The sequence below is a fragment of the Phascolarctos cinereus genome, unplaced genomic scaffold, assembly GCF_003287225.1.
Source record: "Phascolarctos cinereus isolate Bilbo 61053 unplaced genomic scaffold, phaCin_HiC Scaffold_2;HRSCAF=192, whole genome shotgun sequence".
In the NCBI taxonomy this organism is placed as follows: domain Eukaryota; kingdom Metazoa; phylum Chordata; class Mammalia; order Diprotodontia; family Phascolarctidae; genus Phascolarctos; species Phascolarctos cinereus.
In genome coordinates this window covers 287,821,499-287,840,258 of record NW_027555625.1, presented here as the reverse complement: position 1 = coordinate 287,840,258, position 18,760 = coordinate 287,821,499, and the positions used below count along the sequence as shown (strand labels likewise).

Genomic DNA, 18,760 nt, shown 5'->3' with positions numbered 1-18,760 from the left:
CCTGGGACTAAAATTGTTGTCAAGAGCTTTTTCTTTCTTAGAAGATAAGGCATGAAATAAGACACACATGTTTACTATCACTTTGTGTCCTTCCTCACATAGAGTTAGACTGAGCTCCTAGAAAATAATTTCTGCAATAAGATTGCTACTTGAGAAGTTTCAGGGTGTGAGGTATCTCTAGATTCCCTCCAAATCTGAGATTTTCCAGAGTGTGATCAGAGAATCCCTGAGAATGCAGGCCATTTCTTCTTGAATACCTAACCCATTCACTCTTTAGGAGTATCTATTATGTAAAAATCTGAATTCATGAAATAGACATTGGGAGAGGGGGGCGATTATATACTTTACAAAAGAATTCTCTATAAAAATGTACACCAAAGGATGCCTTTGTGCACCAAACTCAACTCTCTGAATGGATTGGAACTACATTTAGTTTACATTAAAATTTTCTGGGGTACTTCTCTTGTGTAAAGTGACATCTGTACTGTTTCCCATCCATTTTGGACACCTGGGATTTTTTGAGGTGCCTTTTCATTCTAATGCGAACTTCAGGTGGCTAATCAGATCAATTTGGCTTACCTGTCTTATAGACAGCACATGAAGGCAGCAATCACGGTTGGGCAGAGCAGAGTTGAGTGTACTTACATACGAAATAAGCTTACTACCAATTACCTTGCCACGTGGGAATCAAGAGGAGTGCCAGGTAGACCTGTGGCTTTTAGCCGAATGAGCATCAATAAATTTAGTTTTAAAAGTCCTAGGTCTCTATTCTAGCCTCCTCCTCTTCTTTTTCTTCTCTTCCCCAGCAGGTACTAGCTTGCAACCATAATTCCCCCACTTCACAGAGACACTTTCCTTGAGGCAAAAGAAAATACCACCCTTTCTTGAATGACAGAATGCCTTTCAAAACAGTTAGGCTAACAGCAGGAAAGGGCAGGGATGATCAGGGCTGCTAACAGCTCTTAATTGACCTTTGTACCCTTCTTCTTGGACCGAAGTTGTCAAAATGGTCATGTGATCAAAGTGAAAGCCTCATAGGAAGCGGCTACAGTGAAACATGTGGAGCCTCACACAGTTTGACAGATCTGTTTCTTCAGCAATGTCTTTTAAATATATCCAGTGGGTAGATCAGTATGGAACAGGAATAGTTAGGTATCCATTTGGTATTCAACCAGATAGTTATTTCACAGACTTCCTTATAAATTGTCCAAGAAAATTGGTCTCGGTACCGTCAAGCCTTATGTTTCCATTCAGTTCAGTAGATATTTATTTTTTAAGTGCTTGCTATATGCAGAATACTAGGCTAGATGGTAGGGGAGATAAAAATTTAGATAAAGTCTTAGGCTCCCGCAGCTTACACTGTCCTGTTTCCAAAGTCATAGACTTAGATCTAGAAAGGATCTTAAAGATCATCTAGTCTTCTATGGTTGTTTTAGAGGAGAGGAAATGGGTTCAGAGAGGGGAAATTCACACAATTGGTCATGACAAAGATGGAACTAGAGCCCACATCTCCCAACTGTCAGTAGAGTGCTCTTCCCACTGTCCCAAGTCATCTACTTAACTATATTAAGTCCTTGGAAGAACTGAGTAGAACTTGTTCCCAGGATAGAGCTACCTTCTGTGTCTGGAGATGTGTTGGTTGAGTACATAAAATATGAAATTCTCAAGCACATTGTTATAGAAGTGGGTGAAATGGACAGTTGAGAAAATGTTCAGTGTTGGAATTGGTAGTGTGTTTATCTTATGCAATAGGAGCTTAAAGAAAGATTGATGTGGAAAAAAATAGTCTCTAGGAAAACAATCAGTGGATGTCAAACCAATTTTACTTACACTCTTGTGTAACATGCTGTAAAGACTTTTGAGAATGGGGAGCTGGGAATGGGGTCAGGGAAGAGGAAAGCAGCATTGTTTCCCAAGAGATGAAAGACAGAAAATATCTTCACTCTCTGAGGCCTGGGCAGGATCATTTAGAAAACTTGATGAAGTTTTTGGTAATACTGCATATTTATGCATTCATTTGATAAATATTTATAGATCACCTACCACGTGTGAGGCCCAGGGCAAGATGCCATAGGGCAGTGCTATCCTTCCTTCTCCTACCTTTCACCATTCCTATCCTGCACATCCTTATCCCTTGGTAACCCCGTCCCAATCTATGCCTCTTCTTTTGTTGAACTCTTAGCCATTTTCTAAAATTATTCTTCCATAAGACTGCTAAACAGTAATGGAGAAAATCACAAAATTGGGCTGCCTTCACTCATTACAGATTGATTATATTATCTCAACTAGACCCTTGCTGCTTGCTTGATAGTCCTTATGTTCTACCCTTATTGACTTCCTCACTCATTTCCCCCCCAGGATCTGTTCTAACTTTTCTCTCCATTCCTTTCCTTCACCTTTTTCTTCTCCCCTTAGTGTTGAATTCACATCATACAACCTGGTCTTGTACTTCACTGAGAAGTGCTATTCAGCATGACTCTCCTCAGCTTTCCTTATTCCTCAGAACTTCTCAGCAATGTCATTCCTTCTTTCTTCTCCTTCCCTCTGGTCACAAAAGAAGATGTATCTCTACTCCTTAATAAGGCATATCCATTTACCGAGGTCCTCAGTCGTTTCTTCTTGCCTCTTCAAGGATCTTGTTCCAGAGATCTTTTCTCATGATTCCTCAGAGATCTCCATTCTCATGCATTGTCAGTCTTTGTCTTTCCACTGACTCTTTTTCACCAGCTTACGAATATGGTCGGGTATTCTAAATGTTAAGCAAGTCTTCTTGACCTTTCTAGTCTATTGAGCTTTTTTGCCTCTCTCCTGCTCTTTCTTTTTTTTTTTTAAATGAGCTTTTATTTTATTTATTTATTTAATTTATTTTTTCCATATGCTTTTGAGTTGAAAATTTTTTCTCCCTTTTTCTCCACCCCACCCTCCCCAAGACGGGCACACAGTCTGACATAGGCTTTACATTTACATACCCATTAAACATATTTTCACATTAGTGAAGTTGTAAGTAAAAATTAAAACCTATAGGGGGAACCATCAGAAAGAGGAAACAGAACTCAACAGAAGGTAAAAATAAGTGAGAGCGATTCGACTTCCGTAGTTGTTTCTTTGGATATGGACAGCATTTTCCATCCCGAGGCCTCTGGAGATGTCTTAGATCCTCGTAATGCTGAGATGGGTTCAGTTTAACATTCTTAGTCATTGCGTAACGTGGCTGCTATTGTGTACAAAGTCCTCTTGGTTCTGCTCACTTCACTCAGCATCAGACTATATAAGTCTTTCCAGGTTTTTCTGAAGTCAGCCTGTTCATCATTTCTTATAGCACAATAGTATTCCATTACATTCATATACCACAACTTGCTCAGCCATTCCCCAATTGGTGGGCATCCTCTCAATTTCCAATTCTTTGCCACCACAAAAAGAGCTGCTATGAATATTTTTGTACATGTGGGTCCTTTTCCCATTTGTTTGATCTCTTTGGGATATAGCCCTAGAAGTGCTATTGCTGGATCAAAGGGTATGCACATTTTTGTAGCCCTTTGGGCATAGTTCCAAATTGTTCTCCAAAATGGTTGGATCATTTCACAACTCCACCAACAATGTATTAGTTCCAATTTTCCCACATCTCTCTCAACATTTATCATTTTCCTGTTTTGTCATGTTGGCCAATCTGATAGGTGTGATGTGGTACCTCAGAGTTGTTTTGATTTGCATTTCTCTAATCAATAACGATTTAGAGCATTTTTTCATATGACTATAGATGGCTTTAATTTCTTCATCTGAGAACTGTCTGTTCATATCCTTTGACCATTTATCAATTGGGGAATGGCTTGTGTTCTTATAAATTTGTCTTAATTCTCTATATATTTTAGAAATGAGGCCTTTATCAGAGAGACTGGTTGTAAAAATTCTTTCCCAATTTTCTACCTTCCTTCTAATCTTAGTTGCATTGGCTTTGTTTGCAAAAACTTTTCAATTTAATGTAATCAAAATTATCCATTTTGCTTTTCATAATGTTCTCTATCTCCTGTTTGGTCATGAATTCTTCTGTTCTCCATAGATCTGATAGGTAAACTATTCCTTGTTCTCCCAGTTTACTTATGGTATCAGCCTTTATATCTAAGTCATGAACCCATTTTGACTTTATTTTGGTATATGGTGTGAGATTTGGGTCTATGCCTAGTTTCTGCCATACTCTTTTCCAGTTTTCCCAGCAGTTTTTTTCAAAGAGTGGGTTCTTATCCCAGAAGCTGGGGTCTTTGGGTTTATCAAATAATAGATTACTATAGTCATTGACTACTGTGTCTTGCATATTTAACCTATTCCACTGATCCACCTCCCTATTTCTTAGCCAGTACCAAGCAGTTTTGATGATTGCTGCTTTATAATACAATTTAAGATCTGGAATTGCTAGGCCACCTTCCCCTGCATTTCTTTTCATTAGTTCCTTTGATATTCTGGACCTTTTGTTTTTCCAAATGAATCTTGTTATTATTTTTTCTAACTCTATAAAATAATTTTTTGGTAGTTTGATTGGTATGGCACTGAATAAGTAAATTAGCTTAGGTAGGATTGTCATTTTTATTATATTAGCTCGGCCTACCCATGAGCAACTGATGTTTTTCCAATTATTTAGATCTGATTTTATTTGTGTGAAAAGTGTTTTGTAATTGTGTTCATAGAGTTCCTGGGTTTGTTTCAGGGGTAGACTCCTAAATATTTTATAATGTCTACAGTAAGTTTAAATGGAATTTCTCTTTCTATCTCTTGCTGTTGGGCTTTGTTGGTAATATATAGAAATGCTGATGATTTATGTGGGTTTATTTTATAGCCTGCAACTTTGCTAAAGTTGTTTATTATTTCAAGTAGTTTTTTACTTGATTCTCTAGGATTCTCTAAGTATATCATCATGTCATCTGCAAAGAGTGATAGCTTTGTTTCTTCTTTGCCTATTCTAATGCCTTCAATTTCTTTTTCTTCTCTTATTGCTAAAGCTAAGGTTTCCAGTACAATATTGAATAACAGTGGTGATAATGGACATCCTTGTTTCACCCCGATCTTATTGGAAATGCTTCTAGCCTGTCCCCATTACATATAATGCTTGCTGAAGGTTTTAGATATGCTATTTATTATTTTAAGGAAGACTCCATTTATACCTATGCTTTCTAGTGTTTTTAATAGGAATGGGTGTTGTATTTTATCAAAAGCTTTTTCTGCATTTATTGAGATGATCATGTGGTTTCTGTTGGTTTTGTTGTTGATATGCTCAATGATGCTGATAGTTTTCCTAATATTGAACCAACCCTGCATTCCTGGTATAAATCCTACCTGGTCATAGTGTATTATTCTTGTGATAAGTTGCTGCAATCTACTTGCTAATATTTTGTTTAAAATTTTTGCATCTATATTCATTAGAGAAATTGGTCTATAATTTTCTTTCTCTATTTTGACTCTTCCTGGTTTAGGTATCAACACCATATTTGTATCATAAAAAGAATTTGGTAAGACTCCTTCTTCACCTATTTTCCCAAATAGTCTATATAGTATTGGAATTAATTGTTCTTTAAATGTTTGATAGAATTTGCATGTAAATCCATCTGGCCCTGGAGATTTTTTCCTAGGGAGTTCATCAATGGCTTGTTCAATTTCTTTTTCTGAGATGGGGTTATTTAAGTATTTTACTTCCTCTTCTGTTAATCTGGGCAATTTATATTTTTGTAAATATGTATCCATTTCACTAAGATTGTCAAATTTGTTGGCATATAGTTGGGCAAAATAATTCCTAATTATTGTTTTAATTTCCTCTTCCTTGGTGGTAGCTTCACCCTTTTCATTCTTGATACTAGTAATTTGGTTTTCTTCTTTTTTTTTAATTAAATTAACCAAAGGCTTATCTATTTTATTGTTTTTTTCATAAAACCAGCTCTTAGTTTTATTTATTAGTTCAATAGTTTTCTTAATTTCAATTTTCTTAATTTTTCCTTTGGTTTTCAATATTTCTAATTTGGTGTTTAGTTGAGGATTTTTAATTTGTTCTTTTTCTAGTTTTTTTAGTTGTATGCCCAATTCATTAATCTCCTCTTTTTCTATTTTATTTATGTAAGCATTTAGAGATATAAAACTTCCCCTAAGAACTGCTTTCGCTGCATCCCATAGGTTTTGGTATGTTGTCTCATTATTGTCATTCTCTTGAATGAAATTATTGATTGTTTCTATGATTTGTTGTTTGACCCAATCATTTTTTAGGATTAGATTATTTAGTTTCCAATTATTTTTTAGTCTATCTTTCCATGGCCCTTTATTACATATAATTTTTATTGCATCATGATCTGAAAAGGATGCATTTAATATTTCTGCCTTTCTGCATTGGATTGTGAGGTTTTTATGCCCTAGTACATGGTCAGTTTTTGTGTATGTGCCATGTACTGCCGAGAAAAAAGTATCTCCTGCTCTTTCTTACTAAACTGAAACACACACATACACACACACTGCTCTCCACTTCATCATTACTTATCTTCTCCTCAACCCTCTAAAATCTGGTTACTTATCTCTGATTGTTAGGAGGATTTTCTTACATTGAACCTAAATCTCTCTCTCTTCATCTTCCATCCTTTGCTCTTAGAATTAAGGCCTGGCAGAGCAAGCTTCATATTTCTTCTGTGTGATAACCCACAGTTTTCATACTTTCCTTACTCTTGTGTCCCAAGTTGACTCTTCTCCAGATTTAATATTCTTGCTTCCTTCAATGAATCCTTGTATGCGTGGTTTTCAGTGCTGTTTGCCCTCTTTCATTTCAATGTCCTTCCTAAACTGGAGCACCCCCCCCAACCAAATCCAATACAGTTGATATGTGCCGTTCAGGGATGGGGGGCATGGCGCAATATAACACGATCATTGTATTTCATGTAAATCTTTAGTACCTTCCTATGGCCTCCCAAGTCTGGTTGAGACTCCTTTGTCTGATATTCACAATCATCCTACCTTTCCCATCGTTTTCCCATATTACCAACCTCTATACAGTAGCTAAAAAAGTTGAATTTTTGTTCTTTGACCTCCCTGTGCATGCTTTCTTGAATTACCTTTATTCAGACTATTCCCTCGGCCCATCCGCCAACCCCCGCGCCTGCCTTCATTTGTTGAATTCTTAGCCATTCTCCAAAATGGAGCACAGAACACAAATGGCACCTCCTGTAGCAAGTCTTCCCTTATTCCCTTCCTCCTCAGATGTCATATAACATTTGTTTTTCACTTTTAATGCAGTGATACTGTAGTGTTGTGCTGTCTCAGTAAGGAAAGGGACAGTGTGGTAGCTAAACTTGGAATCTCATAGTGTCCAACAGGGCTCTGTATGTTGCAGGCTCTTAACAAATGTTTGTTGAGTGAATGAATGCAGTTATGGAACTTATGTCCCAGTAGGACTGAAGATGGACATAAACGATCATCACATTGTAGAGAGGCTGGAGAGAATTGGAAGGTACCACAGAAGTAAGTCGTGAAAGACAACCCCTGATTTAGCCCGTGAGCTGACATTGGAAGAGGTTATTTGAGTCACGTGGGCAGTAAGTAGCAAAGCCAGGACTCAAACTCAAGTCCCCCACTCCAAACGCAGCACTCTTTCCCTTTCAAATATAGTTATAGAATTTACATCTGATGCATCAAAAGTCTTTCCTTGGGCCAGAGAAGACTTATGGGCTGTCAGGAATTTTGCCTACTGCATTATCCTGATGTCTAAAAGCTAGGAAATATTTTTAATTTCATTCTGTTTAGTCAATGCAAAGTATCTGTAAATGTGTTTTGACCCATCTCCTGTCATAGTGTGGGTTCTGCAAAGCTTAACTTCTGATACAGGGTAATGGTAAATTCCTTTACCAAATATTTTAATGTTTTTAGCAGTAAATTTAAAAAGGAACAAGCAGTGCTAGGCACTTACGGTCTGCTTAATGAATGCTTGTTTGCCGGCTTAACTCTTAGAATCCCAAACCTTGGAATTGGAAGGATGCTGTCCATCCTCCTAACCAACGCTAGACGTTATGTTGCTTGAGCTTGTGAAGGTACTTCAAATATTTCTCACGGTACGCTGGTGGGCAAGATGAAGAAATGGAGTATTTAATGTCTATTTTTAAAACTGTGACAGTGATGAAATCATGGGGAGTCCAAATCACTTTAGTGAAATTATGTCAAATGCCTACTATGCACAGGGCACTATGTTTCTTTACAAATCAGCCCATTTAGTAAGTTCTTTAACTTTTCTTTCAGCAGAAACCTTCGGCACTTCTCCTTGGTTCGCTTTGCACTCCGTCTCCCTATCTCCCGCTGTGACCTCTGTGACCTAAGCAGACTCTGCCGGGCAGCAGAGAGGCACCTTCCTTTCTTCCTTGCCCTGTCTGACGATCATATTTGGCAGGCTCCATCCTCCTTTTAAACAAACTTCCCTTCATTCAGAGACCCAGCTTTTGCTTATAATGGGACAATGTTCCTTATTCTATTGCAAAGTCTTTTTGTGTTTTTTTTTTAATGTTCCCAGGCCTTTAGTTAACATGATTTCCATCTTTTTAACAATTTCTCCTAGATCCAAACCAGAAAGTGAAGTATGTAGGTTTCCATGCAGTTGTTACCATTCCCTCACCCCAGAGCAACTGAATAGAAGAACTGCTTAAATGATAATGTCTGAACAGATGAGGAATGTGTGGAATGGCGTTCTGATAGAAATACGCTTGCGAGTATTATTGTAGAAGGGTCAGGGAAGAGAGGCACCTTGGGTTTTAATAGAGTTAATTCGCTCTACAGCCCCAGAACCTGTCTGACCTTGTCCCTCAAAAAGAGTTGCCTGCGTTGTCATTTTGAGAAGCTTCCTAGGCAACAGAGTGTTTTCCTGCAGTTATTCTTCATACCCTTTCCCTAGTTGCTTTTTCTTGCACAAGGTTGACATGTTCTGGACCTGAGAAGGCCTGTGGGAAAACAAAAATGTAAAAACTAAGCATGAGAGGGCTGTGTTCTGGGGTAGAAAGTGCTCTGAATGTAGCAACATGTTTAAAAATGTTTGCGCAATTAGGTCCATTGTTTTCAAGCCTCAATAAGTGAGGCCCCTTCCAGCTCTAAAATTCTCTGTCTCTAGAATTCTGCAAATATAGTTAAATGCCTGAGGACTCTCTAATTCTGCTTTGTAAAGGGGCATAGAACAATATACTCTTTTGTGGTTTAAAGTGAGCGAGTCATAGAGCTGGTTCTTTATCTTGCCAGTGAAAGTGTGTGTCTACCTAAGTATATATTTGTATCTGGGTAGTCAGGTAGGTGCAGAGAATTATAGCTAAATACTTTACTTCTTGCTATTTTTTTTCTTGAGTTACTTCATAACAGCAATCTATTTTAGTAGAGATTTTCACTGTTGATTTTTGTATTAAAAAAAAAGCAAAACACTGCTTTCAACAATGGTAGCTTTAAAAAAAAAAAAGGCCACCGGAGAGGCAGTGACCCATTAAACATAAATATATCCTACCTTTGTGTTCACACAGACATGAATTGTACCAGAAAGGGAAAAATAGAAACCAGAATTTTAATAATTCTGCCATTCATATGGGGACTAAGGGATTGCTGGATTCAGTAGAAAAATGACTGATGCAAGAGGACAGACTTGATTTACTTGGATGAGGAAATGCTGAAATGGATGGCTGCAGTGGTGGCTTTTGAAATCTGGTCATAAATCAGCAGTCAATCAGAAAGCAAGGACGACCTTTAATCGGCTCTGTTTCTGTTTGCTTATTAGCTAAACTCTGCTCCTCTTTATCTGAGGAGATGTTTTCACAAAAATTGATCCTTTCTGTCTTGTACCCAGGAGACTTCTCTCTTCAGAGAACAGGGTTCATTTTGTTCAGTAGCCTAGGAAGGTGAACATTTGAATGGAAATACTGTTAAATTAATTCTTTTAAAATACTCTGTTTCCAGGGAGCCCTGTGCCAGTCAGAATGCCAGTCATGATAGAAGACATTATGAAACTGCTCTGCACTATTTCGGAGGAGAGGAAAATGAAGGCTGCCTTCAAGCATTCAGGGAAGGGGGCACTGGTGGCAGGCGCTGTGGCTTTTGTTGGGGGTTTGGTGGGTGGCCCCCCAGGAATAGCTGTTGGTAAGTCCCTTTCTGTGATGTAGCCACTGAAACTAGAGAAAGATTCAGTGGTATTATCCACATGTATATCTTTAGTGCCACATGATAATTCAGTCAGGGTTCTCTTCTTTAAAAATAGCATTGTGCATGTAATTCAACAAATATTTATCAAATACCTCACATATATGCACACAACACACACACACACACACACACACACACACACACACACCACACATACACACACACACACACACTCTATACCAGGGGGAGATACCAAGCTTACACTTAGTTGGGGCTGCAGAAACACCCAACACACACAAAAATAGTATTCTAAAATAGACCATAGTAAGTATATAAATGATGTACAGAATGTGGTTAGGGTTCAGAGAAAGGAAGGATGATTTTTCACTGGGGGAATCTGGCAAAGATTTATCCAGGGAAGTAGTGGTTGATCTGGGTCATGAAGGATTATAGGATTTCAACAAATGGGGATGGAGAAATGAACCATTTTAGGCTTTCTGCAAGAATGAACATATTAGCACTAAAGGTGGCATTAAAAAGTTAAAATTTTTATTCTTTACATAATGAAGAGACAATTCCTCTCGCTATTAAGAAACCAAAGCAAGAAATTCAGAGAAAATGCCCATGTTGCACCACTGTTCTTCCCTACCTTGAGGAGTTTTGGGGCTTTGCCATTCACCTTGATATGCATCACTCTGAGGACCACTTAGTTTGATTTTCTCTCAAGCTGAACTTTCCTCTATATGTTGTCTCCCCCATTAGATTGTGACCTCCTTGAGAGCAAGAACTGTCATGGTTCATTTCTTTGTTTTCCCAGTGCTTAGCATATAGTAAAAGCTTAATAAATGTTTTTTCATTCATTCATTCATTCTTTTTTTTTTTTGGTGAGGCAATTGGGGTTAAGTGACTTGCCCAGAGTCACACAGCTAGTAAGTGTTATGTGTCTGAGGCCAAATTTGAGCTCAGGTCCTCCTGACTCTAGGGCTGGTGCTCTATCCACTGCACTACCTAGCCACCCCCATTCATTCATTCTTGACCCTTGTTTGTACACAAGAGTACTAGCTTCATGTTCTTATCACTAACCACTTTAAGAGATAGAGATGCTTCTTATGGGACAGTATTTCCACTCACGCTGGACCCAAAGAACCCTCTGGTCTTGATGAGACATCATATAATTAAAAACAATAATGGAAAGAAAAAAACCTATCGCAAGGATGGTATCTCTGTCATCTTGTTTTACCATCTATTTCCATTTTAGGACTGTGGTAAAAATGGATGGGGCGGGGGGTGGTTGGGTGTGTTTTGTTTCAAACAAACAGACACACAATTTCTAGGCAATGAATAAATATTTTGGCTGATTCCCCAAGAGTACAGTGCAGCTGGATCTGATAATTACCTTGTCAAAAGATCATCATTGCTTTGAGGCACAGAACTGAGTTTATCCCTTAGGCTTGAGAGCAGAAGAAACTCCAGTGCACCCTAGCATTGGAAGATCGGACCGTCTGACTCACAGTTGGAGTCTCAGCCACAGGCTCTGAGGAAATCAGAAAATCAGCCAAGTTGTCATTCACATGTGGTTTTACAAGGCCGACTCAGTGACTGGGCCAGATAGGGCTTCCCTAGAGGTGCCATTCAGATGAAGTGTTCTCCAATCTATTTTAATTGGTATTATCATGATGATTTAGTGTGCTTTATTAACTCTCATCTTCCTAACATCACTGAGTTCTATTGTAGTATTCTGTTTGTACAGGTGGAGAAACTAAGGCACAGAGAGTTGAATTAGGCTATCCAGGAAGTCCAAAGCCCAGGTGGGATTGCAATCACGTTGTGATGAGAGACAATGATTTCTTTATTCAGTAGTGTGAACAATTAGTCCACACATTTTCGTCTTTATTTTTCCACTTCCAAATTGTGTATGAACCAATAAGTTCTGACATATGCTTCATGCTCACCAAAAAGTGACTCTAGAAAGAAGTTAGTTACCTTTCCTCATTCTTTGCCAGATAACATATCATAACCTCTAGTCTCCCAACCTTTTTGAGTGTTTCAGAATTGACCAAAATGAAGGGAAGAAGGTGTACAATCTTATTTTATACAATTTGCATGAAAACTCATAGAGAATGGGATGTCTCAAAACCAAATCCAAGGGGTTAGCTACTACTGTCTTTTCATGGGTGGGTAGATAATTCTAGTTAGAAAATAAAAGGAATTTTTTCTTCTTCAGAGAGGTAGTAACTTAGTTGGTGGATATTCCTTGTGACTTTTTGCACTAAGTGCTGCTCTAAATCAAATATTGATGTTCTCATAAACGTTTAGCATAGATGAGTGCAAATCTTGTCAGTTTTAAGCATTTCACTATCATCCTGGGGAAAAGTTCAGTAAAACTTGTAAATTAGCCATTCTTACCCTTTGGAATGCTTTGTCGTGCTGGGAAAGAGATGAGCATTGTATGCTTGTTATTGTGGCAGTGTTTGGCCTTCAGACATAGGGGCAGGTGTTTTTTCCTCTTAACAGTGAGGAGGGCAGAGAGAATGGCTCCTGTAACCTCGCTCATGCATGACTTTCTATAGGAGAGCTGAGTCAATGGTGGAATGCTGATGGGGGAGTCTCGGGAGGCAGGCAGTGGGAGGGCTGATCTACAGAGCCCACCCTTACATTGTACCATCCTTTAGACTTGGTACATAGGCAAACCTAGTTGGGTGGCACCTACCAGTGATCCAAAAAGTCATTTGCATCTCAGATTTCTCATTTTTGAAATGGCACATGTTTGCCTGTTAATTTTGACCTTTAAGCTAATTAAAAAAGAAAGTAGGTTATCCCTTTTCCCTATCTCCAGACTGTTGGAGGCAGAAGAAGAAACAGTTGATTAAATTAACTTATTGTCTTGTTTCCATGTACCTTTGGGATGTTGTGAACAGCCTTAGAAAAACTTTATTTCAAGAGCAAAGACTCTGTATCCCAAAGAGATCGTAAGGGAAAAAAGACCTAAAGAAATCAAAAAGGGAAAAGGACCCACATGTACAGAAATATTTATAGCAACTTTTTGTGGTGGCAAAGAACTGGAAATTGAGGGGATGCCCATCAGTTATGGAATGGCTGAACAAGTTGTGGTATATGAATGTAATGGAATACTATTGTTCTGTAAGAAATGATGAGCGCGCAGCTTTCAGAAAAACCTGGAAAGACTTACATGAATTGATGTTGAGTGAAGTGAGCAGAACCAGGAGAACAGTGTACACAGTAATAGCAACATTGTGTGACGATCAGTGATGGTAGACTTAGCTCTTTTCAGGAACACAATGATCTATGACAATTCCAAAAGACTTGTGATGGAAAATGCTGTCCACATCCAGAGAAAGAACTATGGAGACTGAATGCAGATTGAAGTGTACTATTTTCATTTTTTTTTGTTTTTTGTTTTTTTCTTTCTCATGGTTTTCCCCTTTTGCTCTGATTGTTTTTTCACAACATGACTAATATGGAAATATGTTTAATATGATTGTACATGTATAACCTAAAAAAAAAAAGACCAAAGAGCCTTCTTATCTGCTGCTAAGGGAGCACTGACAAACATCTTTTACTGCTTTTGTTGGTTGGACTGAAGACTGTACTTAGAATTAAAAGACTTTGATTCAAATCCTGGCTCTGCCACTTATTAGCTGTGTAATCTTGGATGAGTCACTTATCCCCATTTTTCAGATGAAGTACAATGAGGCAAATCCTTCACAGGGTTGTTGTGAGAATCAAATGATATAATGTATGTAAATCCTAAAGCACTATATAAATGTAAGTTATTATTGTTATTATTAGTTGAATGAAGGGGAACTCTCTAGAGTGTGAGAGCCAGAAACTATATCATTAGTCACAAGAAAGAGATGATTCAACTTCACCAGTGTGTTAGTGACTCTCACTTCCCATTTCTCTGCATCTTCTATTTCCCAGTAGAAATATAGAGAATTTTTGACTAATCAATCAATCACTCCATTGTCAACATTTATTAAGTGCCTGTTATATTCTAGGCACTAGAGATATGAAGACAAAAGTGAAGCTGTTCCTTCCCTCTAAATCTAGCAAGGGAAGACAGCATGAACATATCTAGGTAACTACATGACAGATGCCAGACAATCTTGTGGGGGAAGGCACTAGTAACAGGGGCATCAGGAAAGTCTTCATTTAGAAGATCGCTCTTGAGCTGAACCTCGAAGTGGAGGATTCCAGGAAGCAGAGGGGGAAGCACATTCCAGACATTGGGGACAGCCAGGGCAAAGGCTCAGAGATAGGAAATGGAGGATCATTGCAGGAACAGTAAGGCCAGTTTGGTTAGATCCCAGTGTGTGTGAAGGTGAATAAATGTGTACTAAGACTGGAAGGGTACATGGAAGAATAGGCTTCATACACACACACACACACACACACACACACACAGTTTTTTTGGTTCAGTATAATTTTGGCTCTTTGTTCAGTCTGACTCTAGTAGAGATAGTGTATGCACCATTTTGCGTCTCTAAATTGAGAGCACCAGCTAAAACAGTGTGTTTGAGTATTAAGTTGAGTGGGCCTTTGACCACATAAACCTGCCCAACAATTCTAGTAATCTAGGGACAGTGGTAAATGTGCTTTGACTGCAGAATAGAACTACTCAGCCGTGATGATAGAATTTTCTCATATCACTGTCCTGCAGTAAGAATTTAAGTATAATTTATGAGAGCATCATAACTAATTAAATTTTTATTTGTTTTCTAGGGGGGACAGTTGGTGGCCTACTTGGTGCTTGGATGACTAGTGGACAATTTAAACCAATTCCTCAGATCATAATGGAACTGCCCCCTATTGAGCAACAGAAGCTTTTTAACGAAGCCTTTGCCATTATCAGAGACTTGGACTGGACGGATGCGGTGCAGCTGACTGCACTGGTAATGGGGAATGACGCCCTTCAGCAGAAGCTGGCATCAGTGGTAGTAAATTATGTCACACAGACGCTTCGAGCAGAAGTGCAGTATGGAGACTAGCCCTCTCCAGTGAATGGTTTTTACTGTGTAATGCAGGGATTTTCATTTGGATGATTTTGATGACTTTAGTGTAGAAAAATAGCTAGTAATTGCTGCTACTTATGTTTGAGGTACCGGAACACCCTCACTCTGGGTGAGTTTCTCCAGAAATCCTTGATCCTTGAGTTATAACAAAATTGGGTCAAATTACCTAATTTATATTAAGTTACTGAGGAAGTATTGTAGCATGTTCCCAAAATTATCTGTAAAACAACTTGGTGGTTCCAGATCCTACTCAGAGTGATGCCCATTGACATACTTTTGACTGTAAAGTTGTCAAAAAAAAAATCGACAGGAAGGTTTACGTATTGCAAACATTAATTGTACTTATCTAAATTCATTTTATCTCTCACAAGGCTGTTTAAAAAGATCATCATACTTAATTGCCTTTTGGACTACTTTTCAGTTTCTTCTTTGCAGTCACTTTTTTTTTTTGTAGCACCTGGGTACTAGTTTCCTGTTGGTGCCCCCTCTGCCTTCACGGTTTTTTAACAGAAAGCAGTTGTGAAAATGTGTTTCACTTCTTACTTCTCCCTGTCATTGTACACCTCCCTGACTTTAAGAATCTGAATCACCGTGAAATTCACAGCAAGGGGGAAGAGTAATCTGCTGATTTCAATGCAGTCCCACAGTACTGAAGAAAGAAATATAATAGAGGCTGTTCATGTTTGTGTCTAAGTCCCTTGACCTCTCAGTGCCTCACTTTCCTCATCTATAAAATGAAGGTAATTATTTTTTTTTTAAATTTTAAGTGGTTATTTTCAGAGCAAACTCTTGTTAGTTCTTTTTTCCCCGGGATCATGAGCCACCTCTCACAAATGGTTCCTTTGACTTGCTAATTGATGTGTTGAGCTTCAGCAATGCTCTACTTAAAACATTTAGTAAAGGAGCATTTCTTATAGCAAAGGGAAAATGCAGATTAATCTTTTCTGAATAAACCCTTTTTCTCATTTATTTAATGATGACCATTCTGTAATGCTTTCCAGAACAGTTTACCAGATGAACTGGATACTACCAGAACCTGGAATTAAGGATTATGCTGTAGTAGTATAAATCATCCTTTTATATTGAAAACACACACAACAAAACTCCCTTGAGTTGATGTGAATTTAACTTAGACACAAGTTTTTTGGGAAGTTTAGCCTTCCCCATCTGGGCTGCTGCTAGGTTGTCAGTGTAGTTCCCTCAGCAATCCCCCCACCCCCAGGCCACCAACTTCCAGTAGTAGCCGAGAGGTAACTGAAATTCTTTCATAAATTCCCAGGCCCTTTGGGCAAGAATAGAAAACCAGGGTGATGACTGTGCTCAAGTAGCAACATGCTGAGGAAGCTACCGTAGTTCAGGTTTGTTTCTGCTAAGAACTGCTGTAGTGATAAGAAGATGGTCAATTTGTGGGTGAGTAAAGCTACTTAGAGCCTCAGTCTTCAAATTTAGTTTTGTGGGTTCTTTTTTAATAAAGAAAAGTTCAGGCTGACCCAAAGGCCAGGTTAATTTACGTCCATGATATAGAAAAAAGTCAAATGTGGAAAATATTGAAGATGAAACTATATTGGAATGGAGCCTGTATTTCTCAGTGAAACCTTCCTTCAAAATGAGCTTTCTCTTCCACTTGTTAGAATACCATATCATAGGCTGTGTTCTTGCAGTTTGTATTCTGTTTTTTTTCCCGCATCTGTGCCACTGACATGACATAACCATGATGACGTTTAAATGTGTTTTTTATAATCGTGTTGGACATTGCCTCATTTTTCCTGTTCATTTTCAAACTCCCATGTGCAGTCACTAAAGATTTGTGTTACCTAAAGTCAGAATTTGATCTATATAATGTTTGATCTATATAATGTTTTTTTTTTCTGATATGTAACAAACTTGTATAAAGTTGATTTCTTTTCTATGTAAAGGGAAAACTTACCATCTTGGCTTGATTTTGAAGAAACAATAAAGATCTTTTAGTGTGCATTTGAATCAGGACATTTATTTCATTATAGTTACAAAAATACATCAAATTTTATAATTATAAGTATAATCACTTGCAGAATTTAGGAATTTATTATAATGGTTTTCTATATTTTTTTCAAAACAGAAATGAAGAATAAATGTGATCTTGCAGGGCACAAAAGGGAGAGAAACACACACAGAATTAACAAGTTTGGAAGGGGCCCCTGGGGGCACATAGTCCAGCCTGAAAAGAGTCTCAGTCTGCAATATTTTCAACAAAGGGTCGTCTAGTGCTTGCTTGAAGAACTCCAGTGAGAGGGAACTCATTCCCTCTTAGAGGATCCTGTTGCATTTTGGTATAGCTCTAATTTTTACATCAAATTACATCAAATTTCCCTCTGTAATTCCCACCCATTCCTCCTTGTTCTACCCTTTGTGTCCGAGTACAACAAGTCTAATCTCTTTTCTGTATGATATCTCTTCTGATACAGAAGACATTTATCATATCTGCTCCCCTCCACTCCCCAGTCTTTTCTTCTCCAGGTTAAACAGGCTGAGTTCATTTAGTCAGGCCGTGTAGGGCTTGACCTTGAGGCCCTTCACCATCCTGGTTTTTCTCCTCTTGTTACTCTCCAGCTTATCAATGTCCTTCCTAAAATATGGCAGCCAGAATTGAACACGATACTCCAGATGTTATCTGACCAAGGCAGAATTTAGTGGGATTATCATGTCATTACTGGATGTTAGACCTTTTTTAATGTACCCTAAGATCCCGTTACCTTGCATGACTGCTATGTTACACTGTTGTCTCATATTAATCTTGCATTTCACTAAAACCTCCAGATCTTTTAAAAAACGATTACCTCGCCATGCCTCTGGCGTCTTGCATTTGTGGAATTGATTTTTTCGAAACAAAGTGTAAAACATCGCATTAATGTTTTGTTTCACCTTATTAGATTCAACCTAATTAGGTATTTTCATATTCAGATTGTCATCTTGGTCTGTTAGCCATCTCCTCTAGCTTTAGGTCTTCTGAAAATTTGATGCTTACCATTTATACATTTATAGGAATCACTTATAAAAAATGTTAAGCAGCACAGGGCCAACCAGGACTCCACTGCAGCCTTCTTCCAGCTTCTTAGGATTGATCGTAGGGCCCAAATGGGTCATTGTGTCCAACCTCATACTGTTATCTCAAGCCCAGAGAGGTTAAATGATTTGATTAAGGTCAAAGAAATGGGAAGTGGTAGAGCCATGATCTGAGGTTAGCTCTTTTGGCTGCAAAGCCAGCACACTTAGTACTGCAGTAAACCATCTGCTCTGCTTGACAGAGAAGCAATAATGACTGGTCTTTGGGATCTTGCTATTCAACCAGTTCTGTGTTCATCTAATTGTATTATCATGTACATGGAGGTGTTAAACTCAAGCAGACAGATGAAAATGCAAATGGGAAATGTTTAATAAATAATATTAAATGTTATATAATAGTTATAATACATTTATAGAAAAGTTACGTATTTACAATATGATAAACAATATTGAAATAAAGATATAATACAGCATAGACAATGTTAATTTGTAGTTTTCTAAGTCAGTATGCAGCAGACAGGATTCTATTTGAGTATGAAATCACTGATAACACATCTTTTCCA

General features: G+C 38.1%; 1 protein-coding gene across 7 annotated transcripts in view; it reads left to right on the top strand.

The window, feature by feature from the left end:
* The window catches only part of CUNH19orf12 (chromosome unknown C19orf12 homolog), a 126,585-nt gene extending 109,450 nt beyond the window's left edge, over positions 1 to 17,135 (top strand). For 4 of the 7 annotated variants that reach the window (XM_078150095.1, XM_020985076.2, XM_020985074.2 and 1 more), the window contains 2 exons: positions 9,940 to 10,119; positions 14,866 to 17,135. In XM_078150095.1, coding sequence (XP_078006221.1) covers positions 9,940 to 10,119; positions 14,866 to 15,131 — 446 coding nt within the window. In that variant the 3' untranslated portion in view covers positions 15,132 to 17,135. Of the gene's footprint in view, positions 1 to 5,462; positions 5,499 to 9,939; positions 10,120 to 14,865 lie in introns of all 7 variants that reach the window. The other 3 variants (XM_020985075.2, XM_078150094.1, XM_020985077.2) reach the window with 3 other exon arrangements.
* The last annotated feature ends 1,625 nt before the right edge of the window (positions 17,136 to 18,760 follow it).